At 43.0% G+C, this 18,258-nt stretch overlaps 1 protein-coding gene across 1 annotated transcript in view; it reads right to left on the minus strand.

The window, feature by feature from the left end:
- Positions 1–18,258, minus strand: part of CPA6 (carboxypeptidase A6) — a 141,282-nt gene that overhangs the window by 68,330 nt on the left and 54,694 nt on the right. Inside the window, exon 2 of the mRNA XM_038766731.1 lies at positions 13,224–13,299. Coding sequence (XP_038622659.1) covers positions 13,224–13,299 — 76 coding nt within the window. The remainder of the gene's footprint in view (positions 1–13,223; positions 13,300–18,258) is intronic.

An 18,258-nucleotide genomic window follows, 5' to 3' on the forward strand; every position in this document is an offset into this window, starting at 1 on the left:
CTCTAGTCCCACTCTCTCCTGCGGCACTCTTGCACTGGGATTTGTTCCCTTTAATTCACTCCTCCCTCATCCCACAGAATTTAGGGTCCTTAGCCATAATTTATTTACATTGATGTCTGTCTCCCCCTCTAGACTGTAGGCTTTTTGCGGTCAGGGAATATGCCTACCAATTCTATTATATTGTACTCTCCCAAGTGCTTAGTGCAGTGCTTTGCATACAGTATGTGGTTAATAAGTATGACTGATTGATTGATGTGTACTTCCCAAGCGCTTTTTGATGGCAAAAAACACATAGTTGGAGGATATCTACATTTGTTAACATGTCTTGGTGAGTAACTGAGGTTAACCCATTAGAACCCATGACCTTCTGACTCTGAGGCCCGTGCTCTATCCACTGCGACATGCTGCTTCTCTCCCAAGCACTTAGTACAGTGCTCTGCCCACAGTAAAATACTCCATGAATATCACTGATTGATTGATTTATCTTCATTTTAGAAGAGGGAACAGGCATAAAGAAGTTGAGTTGCCCAAGGTCACACAGGAGGCCAGTGGTAAAGATGGGATTAAAACCCGGGTTTTCCGACTGAGACCCATTCTCTTTTCCTCCACTATGTATCCTGGGCCTACGTCAGTGAAGACTGTGTTAGTTCTAGGGAATAAAGAGTGCCACCAGACCTCTCCAATCCCAGAAACAATGGGACTGGTGCAGGCATCGTAATGTAATGATGCCATTAGGAACCAGAGGTGGGGAGATTTTTTTCCTCATCCCAGGGCACCCAAACGTCTGAACCTGGCCCTGCCTAGAGCTTTTCATACCTTTTTCACCAGTGTTTTTCCTTTTCCAGCTCAGATTTCCCTGCTTCTTCCTCCAAAGTTTGCCTGCCTCCGGTTCAGTTTTGAACCTCTATGATCAAGTGAAGGTAGAGATTGCCCAAATGACTAGCTGCTTCTTAAAAAAACCAAAACAGTTATCAACTAAATCTTAGCAACCCCTTTTTGGCATAATGTGAATTTCAATTATTCCAAACATATATAGCTTGAAAAACAAAATAGAAATGTCCTCAGTCAAACAATATCTTCGTGGGGAGATGTGATGAGTAGTTAACGAGATGTGCATTTTCAAGTATGTGGTGTTAAAGAATTGCCATGCATGCCTTCTTAACATCTCACTGAGAATTCACTCCAAAGGCACTTCTGCAATTTGAGGAACAAAACACAATGTTGGCTATTTTAAAACAGAGCAACGTGGCTCCCAAATGAAACACGAGTCCTTTGTTTCAATTTCATCAATAGACACTGCTCTTATAATTATTAATGTCTGTCATATATTTGCGTTTCTATGGTTACATCTTTCCCTATGTGTCTGTTGCCCACTCTTTCTCCGCACTTTATTTTTAGACTGTGAGCTCCCTGAAAGCCAGAGACCATGTCTAATCCTAACCAGTGGTGGTTGTTTTTTTTTTTTTCCCTTACCACTTAGTACAGTGTTTGTACAGAGTAGACAATTAATGGATACCAATCGCAGGGAATGTGTCTACCAACTCTTTTAGGCTGTTATACTGTACTCTCCCAAGTGTTTAGTCCAGTGCTCTGCTCACGGTAAGCATTCAATAAATCTGATTGAGTGATTCATTGATTACTCTGTGGTGCCCTCCACCTGGATCTGAACAGAGAGTTCAGTTTTAGGGAGGAAACATAATAATAATAATAATAATGATGGTATTTATTAAACGCCTACTATGTGCCAAGCACTGTTCTAAATGCTGAGCACTGTTTCTTTGCCTGCTATTATGTGATTTATAATCCAGAATCCTGCAATAGATGATTGTTAATTGACATGATTACAATCCAGTTTCAGAAATGACTGTCAAATTGTGGCTATTGTGCCAAAAGAAAAAAAAAAAGAATAATTTATTTTTCTATTAAGCGTTTTAGGCAGTGCGGCCCTGTGGTCATTTTGACACTGATGGCAAACAATAAGACAACTGCGGATGGTGAATATGCACTTTTATAGTTTCCCCCTGAAGACATTAGCCCAGAGCTTGTAAAAAAATAACAAAATTCCCAGGGGTAGGGTCCTCAAGAAAATTCTTAACTTTGTAAGAAGTAACTATTAAGTCGTACTTTGTCCCAAAGCATTTGTGCTAGACATTAAGGTAAATACAAAATAAATAGACCCTATCCCACTCAGCGTTGACAGTACAAACAATCATTTTTATTGAGTACTTACTGTATGGAAAGCACTGTATTAAGCACTTGGGAAAGTACAGTATAATAGAGTTGGTAGACATACTCCCTGCTCACAATGAACTTGGATGTCTAAGAGGTAGGGAGAGCTGGTGTCTTATCCCCATTTTACAAATGAGGAAACTGAGGAACAGAGAGGCTAACCCATTTGCCCGAGGTCACCCAGCAAGCCAGTGATAGAGCTAAGTTAATACTCTCTGCACTTATGGTCTTTCCATTTGGCCCTACTGTCTCCAAAGAATCTCCAAAGAACACCACAGCATTATGAACATCCCAGTTTGAAAATGGGCCTCAAAATGGATTTGTACATTCACACTCCTGAAAACAAGGACCTTAGAAAGAAAACCGTCTTGGTAATATTAGCAGTGATTGTATTAATTGAGTTCCTTAGTGAAATGTACTAAGCATTTGGGCCATACAACAGAAGCACGGGACAAACTCCTAGCCCATAAGAGTTTATAGTCTAATGGGGAGACACAGGCCTAAAAATGTTCCCGAGGGGATTCAGAAGAAATAAAATTGAAGACTGAATTGAATTTACATATACACACAAGTGCTGACTTCTACTAAGCAAAGAAACAGCAGCGATCAAGCCAGTTAAAAGGGACACGAGCCCGCAGTTGTGTTTTATAATCCATTCTTGTTTTCCCTCAGAGTGCCAGGGCTTTTATTTTTTCTAAGTTATTTAGCTCACTTACAGTCAATCTCTGATATCAATGCTGAGACAGAAACATTCACATCATACCTCAAAATGGGTTCCTCAGATTGAATTCGGATAACTCATTTGGAAATCAGCCTGCATCGCAAAAGGGGTTTCATTCTGTTACTTAAAAACCAGGAAAAGGCAGCAGTTGCAAAAAAGACAAAGTAACTAGAAAGGTCCTTGAAGATCTTTCATCATCATCAATCATATTTATTGAGCGCTTACTATGTGCAGAGCACTGTACTAAGCACTTGGGAAGTACAAATTGGCAACATATCTTTCCCTCGCTCCTGAGTGCCTGTGTGAAAGGACATACGTGTGGCACTACGAATCTTATATGGAGCCTAGGACCCCCAAGGCAGGCAAGACAAGAGGACTCTCCCCCATCTTACCTCCTTCCCTTCCCCACAGCACCTGTATATATGTATATATGGTTGTACATATTTATTACTCTATTTATTTATTTATTTATTTTACTTGTACATTTCTATCCTATTTATTTTATTCTGTTGGTATGTTTGGTTCTGTTCTCTGTCTCCCCCTTTTAGACTGTGAGCCCACTGTTGGGTAGGGACTGTCTCTATGTGTTGCCAATTTGTACTTCCCAAGAGCTTAGTACAGTGCTCTGCACATAGTAAGCGCTCAATAAATACGATTGATTGATTGATTGATTGATTAGACTGTTCTCCCTCTTTAATAATAATTACGGTATTTGTTAAGCGCTTACTATGTGCCAGGCACTGTACCTCTTTAGACTGTAAGCTTGTTGTGGGCAGGGAATCAATCAATCAATCAAATCAATCGTATTTATTGAGCGCTTACTGTGTGCAGAGCACTGTACTAAGCGCTTGGGAAGTCCAAGTTGGCAACATATAGAGATGGTCCCTACCCAACAGTGGGCTCACAGTCTAGAAGGGGGAGACAGAGAACAAAACCAAACATATTAACAAAATAAAATATATAGAATAGATATGTACAAGTAAAATAGAGTAATAAATATGTACAAACATATAGACATATATACAGGTGCTGTGGGGAGGATGATGAATGGGAGTTCACTATAAATGACTTACAAGTCATGCAATTCCGAAATTTTTTTTTTAGTGGTGCACAAGATTGCGGGTTTACCAGGACTGAAAAAAAAAAAAAATTAGCCTAACTTCTAAGTCAAGAAGCAGAGAATGGTGGAAATAAGATGACCTTATGGGTAATTCCCAAGAATGCCCACGCTTTCGTTTCAACATTTTAACCATTTCACCTTTCAGTCTTTTTTAAACCAAGTGTAATTATGATGCTACCATTCATGGAGAAAACTCACCCCACGGAAAGCCAATATAGTCTGTTACATTGTTATATTGTGCTCTCTCCAGCACTTAGTACTGTGCTCTGCACACAGTAAGCGCTCAATAAATTAATTCATTCACTCAATCTTATTTACTGAATCCTATTGATGTAAATTGATTGAATTGAATGAAGTAAATTGAACATAAATTGAATGGATTTACAATTTATTCGATTGTACTTCACTTCTTGGTGCCTTAGTTACTTCATCTGTAAAAAGAAGATCGAGACAATGAGTCCAACGAGGGACAGGGATTGTGTCCATCCAGATTTGCTTGTAATAAAACTAAAAATTAAGGTATTTGTTAAGCGCTTACTCTGTGCCAGGCACTGTACCTCTTTAGACTGTAAGCTTGCTGTGGGCAGGGAATGTGTCTGTTACATTGTTATATTGTGCTCTCTCCAGCACTTAGTACTGTGCTCTGCACACAGTAAGCGCTCAATAAACTAATTCATTCACTCAATCTTATTTACTGAATCCTATTGATGTAAATTGATTGAATTGAATGAAGTAAATTGAACATAAATTGAATGGATTTACAATTCAATTGTACTTCACTTCTTGGTGCCTTAGTTACTTCATCTGTAAAAAGAAGATCGAGACTATGAGTCCAACGAGGGACAGGGATTGTGTCCATCCAGATTTGCTTGTAATAAAAATAAAAATTAAGGTATTTGTTAAGCGCTTACTCTGTGCCAGGCACTGTACCTCTTTAGACTGGAAGCTTGTTGTGGGCAGGGAATGTGTCTGTTACATTGTTATATTGTGCTCTCTCCAGCACTTAGTACTGTGCTCTGCACACAGTTAGTGCTCAATAAATTAATTCATTCACTCAATCTTATTAACTGAATCCTATTGATGTAAATTGATTGAATTGAATGAAGTAAATTGAACATAAATTGAATGGATTTACAATTCAATTGTACTTCACTTCTTGGTGCCTTAGTTACTTCATCTGTAAAAAGAAGATTTGAGACTATGAGTCCAATGTGGGACAGGATTGTGTCAATAATGATAATAATAATAATAATAATAATAATAATAATAATGGCATTTGTTAAGCGCTTACTATGTGCAAAGCACTGTTCTAAGCGCTGGGGAGTGGAAACAAGGTAATGAGGTTGTCCCATGTGGGGCTCACAGTCTTAATCCCCATTTTACAGATGAGGTAACTGAGGCTCAGAGAAGTTAAGTGACTTACCCAAGGTCACACAGCAGACATGTGGCAGAGCTGGGATTTGAACCTATGATCTCTGACTCCAAAGCCCGTGCTCTTTCCACTGAGTCACGCTGCTTCTCAAATCCATCCAGATTTGCTTGTAATAAAAATAAAAATTATGGTATTTGCTAAGCGCTTCCTCTGTGCCCGGCACTGTACTAAGCGCTGGGGTGGATCCATGCAAATCGGGTTGGACATAGTCCTTGTCCCACGTGAAGCTCACGGTCTCAATCCCCATTTTACAGCCGAGTTAACTGAGGCTCAGAGAAGTGAAGCGGCTTGCCCCAGGTCACACAGGAGGCGAGTGGCGGGGCTGGGATTAGAACCCATGACATTCTGACTCCCAGCCCCAAGCTTTCTCCACTATGCCATCCACCCTAGTGCTCAGAACGGTGCCTGGCACATAACAAGTGCTTAACAAATACCATAATTTTTATTTTTATTACAAGCAAATCTGGATGGACACAATCCCTGGCCCACGTTGGACTCAAAGTCTCCAATCTTCTTTTTACAGCTGAAGTAACTAAGGCACCAAGAAGTGAAGTACAATTGAAGTGTAAATCCATTCAATTTATGTTCAATTTCCTTCATTAAATTCAATCAATTTACATCAATAGGATTCAGTAACTGAGATTGAGTGAATGAATTTATTTATTGAGCGCTAACTGCGTGCAGAGCACAGTACTAAGTGCTGGAGAGAGCACAATATAACAATGTAACAGACACATTCCCTGCCCACAACAGGCTTACAGTCTAAAGAGGTACAGTGCCTGGCACAGAGTAAGCTACTAGTAAGAACTAAACGGACACATTCCCTGCCCGCAGTGAGTTTACAGCCTAGAGGATTGAATGACTGACCAAACGACTTGAGTTTTGAGGCTGAGGAAATTTGTGCTTTGCCATAGAAGACCATAAAAAGCTAAAGCATCCCTAGAGGATGGATATCTAGAGGAGCACTAGAGGAGCAGCGTGGCTCAGTGGGGAAGAGCCCGGGCTTTGGAGTCAGAGGTCATGGGTTTGAATCCTGGCTCCGCCACATGTCTGCTGTGTGACCTTGGGCAAGTCACTTAACTTCTCTGAGCCTCAGTTCCCTCATCTGTAAAATGGGGATTAAGACTGTCAGCCCCACGTGGGACAACCTGATCTCCTTGTAACCTCCCCAGCGCTTAGAACAGTGCTTTGCACATAGTAAGCGCTTAATAAATGCCATTATTATTATATGGCAGGGAAATTATCACCTAGTTCTTCTGAGCATATTGGAAGCTCTTATTTAATTTTTTTTATTTTTTATTTATGTTTTTTAATGGCATTTGTTAAGCGCTTACTATGTGCAGAGCACTGTTCTAAGCGCTCTGGGGGATACAAGGTGATCAAGTTGTCCCACGTGGGGCTCACAGTCTTAATCCCCATTTTACAGATGAGGAAACTGAGGCTCAGATAAGTTAAGTGACTTGCCCAAGGTCACACAGCGGACATGTGGTGGAGTCGGCACTCGAACCCATGACCTCTGACTCCAAAGCCTGGGCTCTTTCCAATGAGCCACGAAGTTTGAATGCTTGAGGATATTTTCTAGTGGTAGAAACAGAATACAGGGCGGATGGCTCATTGGGTCTGATCCAGGAACGGCAATGTTTACGACCTTAAGCTTGTACCTATCTATTCTATTTATTTTATTTTGTTAGTATGTTTGGTTTTGTTCTCCGTCTCCCCCTTTTAGACTGTGAGCCCACTGTTGGGTAGGGACTGTCTCTAGATGTTGCCAACTTGGACTTCCCAAGCGCTAGTCCAGTGCTCTGCACACAGTAAGCGCTCAATAAATATGATTGATTGATTGACTGATTAAAGCAGAGAAAGAGGGAACTAACTGATCAGAATCCAGAAGGACAGGTGCTTAAACTTCAAGAAAAAAGAAGCCAGCCTAAATTCAAAAACAGGTTCAGACTGTGAGTTCCCCACCTCTGAACTGTGAGCTTGTTGTAGGCAGGGATAGTCACTGTTAATTGTTTTACTGTATTTTCTCAAATGCTTAGTACAGTGCTCTGCACACAGTAAGCGCTCAATAAATACGATTGATTGATTAATTGATTAAAGCAGAGAAAGAGGGAACTAATTGATCAGAATCCAGAAGGACAGGTGCATAAACTTCAAGAAAAAAGAACCCAGCCTAAATTCAAAAACAGGTTCAGACTGTGAGTTCCCCACCTCTGAACTGTGAGCTTGTTGTAGGCAGGGATAGTCACTGTTAATTGTTTTACTGTATTTTCTCAAATGCTTAGTACAGTGCTCTGCACACAGTAAGCGCTCAATAAATACGATTGATTGATTAATTGATTAAAGCAGAGAAAGAGGGAACTAATTGATCAGAATCCAGAAGGACAGGTGCATAAACTTCAAGAAAAAAGAACCCAGCCTAAATTCAAAAACAGGTTCAGACTGTGAGTTCCCCACCTCTGAACTGTGAGCTTGTTGTAGGCAGGGATAGTCACTGTTTATTGTTTTACTGTATTTTCTCAAGTGCTTAGTACAGTGCTCTGCACACAGTAAGCGCTCAATAAATGCGATTGATTGATTAAAGCAGAGAAAGAGGGAACTAATTGATCAGAATCCAGAAGGACAGGTGCTTAAACTTCAAGAAAAAAGAACCCAGCCTAAATTCAAAAACAGGTTCAGACTGTGAGTTCCCCACCTCTGAACTGTGAGCTTGTTGTAGGCAGGGATAGTCACTGTTAATTGTTTTACTGTATCTTCTCAAGTGCTTAGTACAGTGCTCTGCACACAGTAAGTGCTTAATAAATACGACTGAATGAACGAACAGTGACTGGTGGGGGAAGGAGGATAGTGGTGTCCACAGTTTTCTGGGATTATCAGAGACCCTCTTTCTGCTCTCTACGAGCAGGCACCTGAGAAGCAGCATGGCTCAGTGGAAAGAGCCCGGGCTTTGGAGTCAGAGGTCATGGGTTCAAATCCCAGCTTTGCCAATTGTTGGCTGTGTGACTTTGGGCAAGTCACTTAACTTCTCTGTGCCTCAGTTCCCTCATCTGTAAAATGGGGATTAAGACTGTGAGCCTCCCGGGGGACAACCTGATCACCTTGTAACCTCTCAGCACTTAGAACAGTGCTTTGCACATAGTAAGCACTTAATATTATTATTAAACATTATTAAGCATTATTATTATTATTAAGCATTATTATTATTATTATATGATTGAAGCTGCATAGCTAGTGGATAGAGCGCACAGACCTTGGAGTCAGAAGGACCTGAGTTCTAATCCAGATCCGCCACTTGTCTGCTGTATGACCCTGGGCAAGTCACTTCACTTCTCTGAACCTCAGATACCTCATCTATAAAATGGGGTTCGAGACTGTGAGCCCTATGTGGGAGAGGGACTGTGTCTAACCCAATTTGCTTGTACCAACCCCAGTGCTTAGTACAGTGCCTGGTACATAGTAAGTGCTTAACAAATACCATAATAATTATTATTCTCTGTGCCTCAGTTACCTCACCTGTAAAATGGGGAATAAAACTGTGAGCCCCCTGTGTGACCAGGACTGTGTTCAAGTTGATTTGTATGTAACCCTGTGCTTAGTACAGTGCCTGGAACATAGTAAGCACTTAACAAGTACCATAAAAAACCAAACCAAAAACAATGTACAAAGTAAAATGATGGAGAAGAAGAACTGGTGAGTTAAACTGGGGTAAGGATGGGGAGCTGGGGGGGGATTGTGGGGGACAGGTTGCTGCTAAAAACTTTCCCCAGCTGACCAAAAGGGAATTTCATCTCCCTGAAGTAATAATGATGGCATTTATTAAGCGCTTACTATGTGCAAAGCACTGTTCTAAGCGCTGAAGTGTTTGCTTCCTAGAGCATTAGGGTCATCCAAAACTTAGGCACTCAATCAATCAGTTATTCTCGTGGTTTAGTGGATAGAGCAAGGGTTTGGGAGTTAGAAGGATCTGGGTTCTAATCCCGACTCTGCCATGTGTCTGATGTGTGACCTTCGGCAAGTCACTTAACTTCTCTGGGCCTCAGTTACCTTATCTGTTAAATAGGGATTAAGAGTGTGAGTCCCATGTGTGACATGGCGTGTGTTCGACCTGATTAACTTGTATCTACTCCAATACTTAGAACAGTGTTTGCCACATCGTAAGTGCTTAACAAATACTATTATTATCATATTCTCTATTATTATTATAATAGAGAAGCAGTGTGGCTTAGTGGAAAGAGCATGAGTTTGGGAGTCAGAGGCTGTGGGTTCTAATCCCAGCTCCTCCACCTGTCAGCTGTGTGACTTTGGGCAAGTCACTTCACTTCTCTGTGCCTCAGTTACATCGTCTGTAAAACGGGGATGAAGGCTGTGAGCAGGATAACCTGATTACCTTGTATCTACTCCCAATACTTAGAACAGTGTTTGCCACATCGTAAGTGCTTAACAAATACTATTATTGTTATAGAGAAGCAGTGTGGCTTAGTGGAAAGAGCATGGGTTTGGGAGTCAGAGGCTGTGGGTTCTAATCCCAGCTCCTCCACCTGTCAGCTGTGTGACTTTGGGAAAGTTACTTCACTTCTCTGTGCCTCAGTTACATCGTCTGTAAAATGGGGATGAAGGCTGTGAGCCCCACATGGGATAACCTGATTACCTTGTATCTACTCCCAATACTTAGAACAGTGTTTGCCACATAGTAACTGCTTAACAAACACTATTATTATTATAGAGAAGCAGTGTGGTTTAGTGGAAAGAGCATGGATTTGGGAGTCAGAGGCTGTGGGTTCTAATCCCAGCTCCTCCACCTGTCAGCTGTGTGACTTTGGGCAAGTCACTTCACTTCTCTGTGCCTCAGTTACATCGTCTGTAAAATGGGGATGAAGGCTGTGAGCCCCACATGGGATAACCTAATTACCTTGTATCTACTCCCAGTACTTAGAACAGTGTTTGCCACATCCTAAGTGCTTAACAAATACTATTATTATTATAGAGAAGCAGTGTGGCTTAGTGGACAGAGCATGGGTTTGGGAGTCAGAGGCTGTGGGTTCTAATCCCAGCTCCTCCACCTGTCAGCTGTGTGACTTTGGGCAAGTCACTTCACTTCTCTGTGCCTCAGTTACATCGTCTGTAAAATGGGGATGAAGGTTGTGAGCCCCACATGGGATAACCTGATTACCTTGTATCTACTCCCAGTACTTAGAACAGTATTTGCCACATCGTAAGTGCTTAACAAATACTATTATTATTACAGAGAAGCAGTGTGGCTTAGTGGAAAGAGCATGGGTTTGGAAGTCAGAGGCTGTGGGTTCTAATCCCAGCTCCTCTACCTGTCAGCTGTGTGACTTTGGGCAAGTCACTTCACTTCTCTGTGCCTCAGTTACATCGCCTGTAAAACGGGGATGAAGGCTGGGAGCCCCACATGGGACAACCTGATTACCTTGTTTCTACCCCAGTGCTTAGAATAGTTCTTGGCACATAGTAAGTGCTTAACAAATGCCATTATTATTATTATTATAAATTGTATTTAGTGAGTGTGAACTATGTGCAGAGCATGGAACTAGGTGAGTGACAGGGTATAACAGAATTAGTAGGCTCAATCCCTGCTATCCTCTAGTTTACAATCCAGTTTATAACCTCCCAGAAGGTGTGTGCTACCTAAACCAACTTGGAAAAACTATCAATATTTCTAGCCCATAGAAGCAGCTGCCCAACCTCTCTAATCTGTCAATCACGGGTATTTATTGAGCACTTACTGTGTACAGAGCACTGTTCTAAGCACTTAAGAAGACTGCAGGAGCAGATGGGTCTCTAGAAGCAGTGTGGCCTAATGGAAAGAGCATAGGACTGAGGGGCAGGAAACCTGGGTTTCTAACCCCAATTCTGCCACTTATTTAAGTCACTCTCTTTGCTGTGCTTCAGTTTCCTCATCTGTAAAATGGAGATAAAATAGCTGCTCTCCCTCTCCCTTAGACTGTGAATTCCTTGTAGGGGAGGGACTGTTTCTGATCTGACTGCATTGTACCCACCTCAGTGACTAGCAGAATGCTTGGCACATAATAAGCCCTTAACAAATACCACTATTGTTACTGTTATCATTAATTTGAAAGAGCAACAGTTAGATCCTCTGAATAAGGCATTTGGCCCTTTTTATCACAAAGCTGATGGCATTCCCTCAAACCACTTCTGATTTAGGGGTATGATGTTTCCAACCCCTGCACATTATCTCCTTTCATCCTACTTCATATAAATCCCAGGGAGAAGCTTAATCATGGCAGTCTTATTCATTTATTCATTCAATTGTATTTACTGAGCGCTTACTATGTGCAGAGCACTGTACTAAGCGCCTGGGAAGTACAAGTCGGCAACATATAGAGACGGTCCCTACCCAACAACGGGCTCACAGTCTAGAATGGGGAGACAGACAACAAAACAAAACATGTGGACAGGTGTCAAGTCATCAGAATAAACATTAATAAAGCTAGATACACATCATTAACAAAATAAATAGAATAGTAAATACGTACAGGTAAAATAAATAGAGTAACAAATCTGTACAAACATATATACAGGTGCTCTGGGGAGGGGAAGGAGGCAGGGCAGGGGGGATGGGGAGGAGGAGAGGAAAAAGGGGGCTCTGTCTGGGAAGGCCTCCTGGAGGAGGTGAGCTCTCAGTAGGGCTTCATATAAATCCCAGGGAGAAGCTTAATCATGGCAATCTTATCAGCTGGCACCCTCTCTTCTTTCTCTGGGGGCACACTTGCCCCTTTTATAAACAAGTAAATTTAACTTTCAGTTTGCAAAATCATCTACACCAATATAAAAATTAATTAGAAAGCAACCATCAGGGTCCTGGCAATACGAGGCTAATTAGGCCTATTGCGTATGTGAAATTCTTTAATTTCTACTAAGAATTTCAGGCTCTTTTTCCATGTATTTGGATTTTTGGTTAGGCTTATTTCCTCTAATATTTCAGCCTTCCCCTTCACCTCCCATTTGCCACCATTGCCTATAAGAATGGAACAAAGTAGTTTGAGTTTCATCTCTTTTTAAATAAATGCTTCATCCTCCTTCAGTGGAGGTGGGCAGGGAATGTGTCCATTATACTGCTCTCCCAAGCACTTAGTACAGTGCTCTGCACACAGTAAGTGCTCAATAAATATGATTGATTGGGAAGGAGTGGTAAGATGGCCAAGACATCCAACTTGTACTTCCCAAGCGCTCAGTACAGTGTTCTGCAAACAGTAAGCGCTCAATAAATACGACTGACTGAATGAATGAATTGAGCTGCAATGGGGAGGGGAAAGAAAAGAAACAGAAGTCCAGGGTTTCAGCTAAGAGTTACGTTATCTCTTAGCTTTCTTTTCCACAGACTAATGAATCCATATTCCTTTAATCAGTTCCGAGTTTAGATCAATGAGTCAATTAACGAGAAGTAGTGCCTGCATAGAGCAAGGGCCTAGAACCTAGAAGGACCCAAGTTCTAATCCTGGCCCCACCACTTGTCAACTGTGTGACCTTGGGCAAGTCACATCACTTCTCTGTGCCTCAGTTATCTGCAAAATGGGGATTAAGACTGTGGGACAGGGACTATTTCCAACCTGATCAGCTTCTATCTACCCCAGAGCCCCTGGCACATAGTAAGCACTTAAATACCATTAAAAAAAATGATTAGGCTAATCTCTAGGCACATTCCATGCAACATGAAGAACCAGAGGGATTGATTTTACCTTAAATTGATGGTATATATCCTTCAGCACATGTGCCTCCCTTTTCGTCTCTGGAATGAGCCTTATTACCTTATCCCTGTTGGTGAAACAAAAGAAACAGCTTTGAAACTTTTCTTGGGAAATTTTTCAGAATACAATCACTCTCTTTTCTTCCTGCAATTGAAATAAGACCATTTAAAGGTGGCCACGAAAGAGCTTTGACTCAGTCTTTTTTTTTTTCCCCAATACACTGAGTCCTGGAAGTATGCTAGATACTTGGGGTTGGGCAGGCTTCAGATTCATTCATTCATTCAATTTCATTTATTTAGTGCTTACTGTGTGCAGAGCACTGTACTAAGCGCTTGGGAAGTACAAGTCGGCAACGGAAAGAGACGGTCCCTACCCAACGACGGGCTCACAGTCTAGAAGGGGGAGACAGACAACAAAATCAATCAATCAATCAATCAATCGTATTTATTGAGCGCTTACTATGTGCAGAGCACTGTACTAAGCGCTTGGAAAGTACAAATTGGCATCACATAGAGACAGTCCCTACCCGATAGTGGGCTCACAGTCTAAAAGGGGGAGACAGAGAACAGAACCAAACATACCAACAAAATAAAATAAGTAGGATAGAAATGTACAAGTAAAATAAATAAATAAATAAATAAACAGAGTAATAAATATGTACAACCATATATACATATATACAGGTGCTGTGGGGAGGGGAAGGCGGTAAGGCGGGGGGATGGAGAGGGGGACGAGGGGGAGAGGAAAGAAGGGGCTCAATCTGGGAAGGCCTCCTGGAGGAGGTGAGCTCTCAGCAGGGCCTTGAAGGGAGGAAGAGAGCTAGCTTGGCGGATGGGCAGAGGGAGGGCATTCCAGGCCCGGGGGATGACGTGGGCCGGGGGTCGATGGCGGGACAGGCGAGAGCGAGGTACGGGGAGGAGATTAGTGGTGGAGGAGCGGAGGGTGCGGGCTGGGCAGTAGAAGGAGAGAAGGGAGGTGAGGTAGGAGGGGGCGAGGTGATGGACAGCCTTGAAGCCCAGGGTGAGGAGTTTCTGCCTGATGTGCAGATTGATCGGTAGCCATTGGAGGTTTTTGAGGAGGGGAGTGATATGTCCAGAGCGTTTCTGGACAAAGATAATCCGGGCAGCAGCATGAAGTATGGATTGAAGTGGAGAGAGACACGAGGATGGGAGATCAGAGAGAAGGCTAGTGCAGTAGTCCACTGCAAAACATGTAGACAGGTGTCAAAATCGTCAGAACAAATAGAATTAAAGCTATATACACATCAATAAAAAAAGAATAGTAAATATGTACTTCCCAAGCACTTAGTACAGTGCTCTGCACATAGTAAGCGCTCAATAAATACGATTGATGATGATGATGATGTACAAGTAAAACAGAGTAATAAATCTGTACAAATATATATACTGGTGTTGTGGGGAGGGGAAGGAGGTAGGGCGGGGGGATGGGGAGGAGAAGAGGAAAAAGGGGGCTCAGTTTGGGAAGGCCTTCTGGAGGAGGTGAGCTCTCAGTAGGGCTTTGAAGGGAGGAAGAGAGCTGGCTTGGTGAATGTGTGGAGGGAGGGCATTCCTGGCCAGGGGAAGGACGTGGGCAAGGGGTCGACGGTGGGATGGGCGAGAACGAGGTACAGTGAGGAGGTTAGCGGCAGAGGAGCGGAGGGTGCGGGCTGGGCTGTAGAAGAAGAGAAGGGAGGTGAGGTGGGAGGAGGCGAGGTGATGGACAGCCTTGAAGCCAAGAGTGAGGAGTTTTTGCTTGATTCGTAGCTTGACAGGCAGCCACTGGAGATTTTTGAGGAGGGGAGTAACATGCCCAGAGCGTTTCTGCACGAAGATAATCCGGGCAGCAGAGTGAAGTATAGACTGAAGTGGGGAGAGGCAGGAGGATGGGAGATCAGAGAGGAGGCTGATGCAGTCATCCAGTCGGGATAGGATGAGAGATTGATAACATTGAGGCAGCAGCAGTAGCCTCAGAGTGCATAACCAAAAAGGCCGCCTGTATATGTGGGAAGATGTCCAGTGTCTCTCCCTCCATTTCAAGTAGCTACACTTGGGTGAACATAATCCTGGGAGCAGAGTGCAATACCTCTGGAGTAACTGGGGGATGGCTCACGGGTTGTCTGGCCCTCACTTGGAGAAATGCTTGAGGTTCAGGTAGACTTGGATGGGCTTCTGCAAGACTGTGCCTAGGAAAAAAGGTATGTATATATGTAGCGTGGCTCAGTGGAAAGAGCCTGGGCTTTGGAGTCAGAGGTCATGGGGTCAAATCCCAGCTCTGCCAATTGTCAGCTGTGTGACTCTGGGCAAGTCACTTAACTTCTCTTTGCCTCAGTTACCTCATCTGTAAAATGGGGATGAAGACTGTGAGCCCCCTGTGGGATAACCTGATCACCTTGTTACCTCCCCAGCGCTTAGAACAATGCTTTGCACATAGTATGCGCTTAATAAATGCCATTATTATTATCTTTATACATCATAAATTATGTTAATGTCTGTCTTCCCCTCTAGATTGTAAGCTCATTATGGGCAGGGAACATGTCCGCTAATTCTGTTGCTCTGTACTCCTCCAAGTGCTTAGTACAGCACTTTGCACATAGTAAGCACTCGATACCACTGAGTGATGAACTGATTGACCGATAGGAAGCTTACAATCTGCTCTAAAATATAAATTCCTTTTGGGCTGAGATCATGTCTACCAACTCTAGTGTATCATATTCTCCGCACACAGGCAGTATTCAATAAATACCATGTATTGATTGATTACTATAGAATTACTATGGCATTTGTTAAGGGCTATGTCAAACACTGTTCTAAGCGGTGATTGATGATGTGCACTTATAGCATAATGGAATGTCATCACAAAGAAAGAGGGGAGAGGGGGGAAATGGCAAATTTTTCCTCGTCCAAATGTTTCAAGTCAGCCTCCCTGGGAGAGCACTAACTCATTAACACCGGGACACTGGGTTTGTCTTATCTAGAACATCTAGAGATACAGCCACAGGGACAAACATAATCTCTGAATGACCCTGAGGAGATGTTGAGGGGACAGTGAACATCTTCTCAAACTTCCACAGATGTGGTTATGGCAATCTGCCTCTTTTTCTTTTTACTCGAGAGAAGCAGCATGGCCTGCTGGAAAGAATACCAGCCTGGGAGGCAAGGGAGGATGTTCTAATCCTCTCTGAGGAGGAGGGAAATTTTGCCAGCCCCTCTCCATTTGGTCTGACATTCCATTAAGCTATAGCCATTTTGCTTGCTGTGTGGCCTTGGGCAAATCACTTCATTTCTCCATGTCTCAGTTTCCTTATTGCTAAAAATGGGGATAGGATTCCCATTCTCCCTCCCTCTTGGACTGAGGGACAGGGATCGTGTCTGATCTAGTTAAATTGCTTCTACTCCAGTGCTTAGCAGGGTTTGGCACATAGTAAGTACTTAACAAATACCACAATTATTATTATCTAATTTTAAATGGATGGCGAGGCCAGCAAAATCCCACGGTGCCCTTCAAGGCTCTACTGAGAGCTCACCTCCTCCAGGAGGCCTTCCCAGACTGAGCCCCTTCCTTCCTCTCCCCCTCGTCCCCCTCTCCATCCCCCCATCTTACCTTCTTCCCTTCCCCACAGCACCTGTATATATGTATATATGTTTGTACATATTTGTTACTCTATTTATTTATTTATTTTACTTGTATATATCTATTCTATTTATTTTATTTTGTTAGTATGTTTGGTTTTGTTCTCTGTCTCCCCCTTTTAGACTGTGAGCCCACTGTTGGGTAGGGACTGTCTCTATATGTTGCCAACTTGGACTTCCCAAGTGCTTAGTACAGTGCTCTGCACACAGTAAGTGCTCAATAAATACGATTGATGATGATGATGACAAATGTGGCCACTTTTCATTGGAAAGCCAGAGTTCCCAGTTTGGCCCAGTACCCGTGAATTCTAAACTCTCTCAGCACTCCAGAATGATGGGATTTGGAAATCTTGTGAGGCAGATATCAGAAATCTTGCTTCTACTAAGCAGAAGCAAGATATGTTGCCAAAGGACAGAGAATAAAGGAGTCCAGTCCTAGAGAATTTCAACGGACCAGTCTCCTATTTCCTTCAGTTTTCCCTTACTGTAGGCCCCATCAACCTTCCTGGACAAATCCAACCTATTCCTTTTTCCTGTTTCAAATCTCTGCTGGGTCCCCGGCCCTGAGGAGGAAAAACAATACCTACAAGGCACACTGGGTTCCCCTGCATAATAATCTGCCACTCCCAACTTTATTTGGGTATTGGTTTCTTAAAACCACTGCAATCAATGGACAGAATAGGCTTTTTCTCTCTGTAGTTCCAATGGAGAGACTGCACAAAGTTAGCAGAATACTAAGTGTTACCCGAGACCTCAGTAACGGCACATTTGGTGATGCAAATATGATTCCTCTTTCCTTTCTATCTCCTCTAGGTAGATCTCACCATTCTTTGGGATTCTGGCTTGCACCACCTTTCCTACTGGACAAGAAATGTTTCCAGACAGACAGAGAAAACTGACTCTAGGAATGTGGTTATTTCTGATGATTGGCTGGTTTGACAGATGGCTGAAAAACACTGCCATCTGGGACTCTTTGGATTACTGCATCAGCCTCCTCTCCCATCCTCCTGTATCTCCCCACTTCAATCCATACTTCACGCCGCTGCCCGGATCGTCTTTGTGCAGAAACGCTCTGGGCATGTTACTCCCCTCCTCAATAATCTCCAGTAGCTACCAATCAACCTACGCATCAGGCAGAAACTCCTCACCCTCGGCTTCAAGGCTGTCCATCACCTCGCCCCCTCCTACCTCACCTCCCTTCTCTCCTTCTCCAGCCCAGCCCGCACCCTCCGCTCCTCTGCTGCTAACCTCCTCACTGTACCTCGTTCTCTTCTGTCCCGCCATCGACCCCCGGCCCACGCCCTCCCCCTGGCCCGGAATGCCCTCCCTCTGCACATCCACCAAGCTCGGTCTCTTCCTCCCTTCAAAGCCCTACTGAGAGCTCACCTCCTCCAGGA

This window comes from Tachyglossus aculeatus, chromosome 25, assembly GCF_015852505.1.
Source record: "Tachyglossus aculeatus isolate mTacAcu1 chromosome 25, mTacAcu1.pri, whole genome shotgun sequence".
NCBI classification, from domain to species: domain Eukaryota; kingdom Metazoa; phylum Chordata; class Mammalia; order Monotremata; family Tachyglossidae; genus Tachyglossus; species Tachyglossus aculeatus.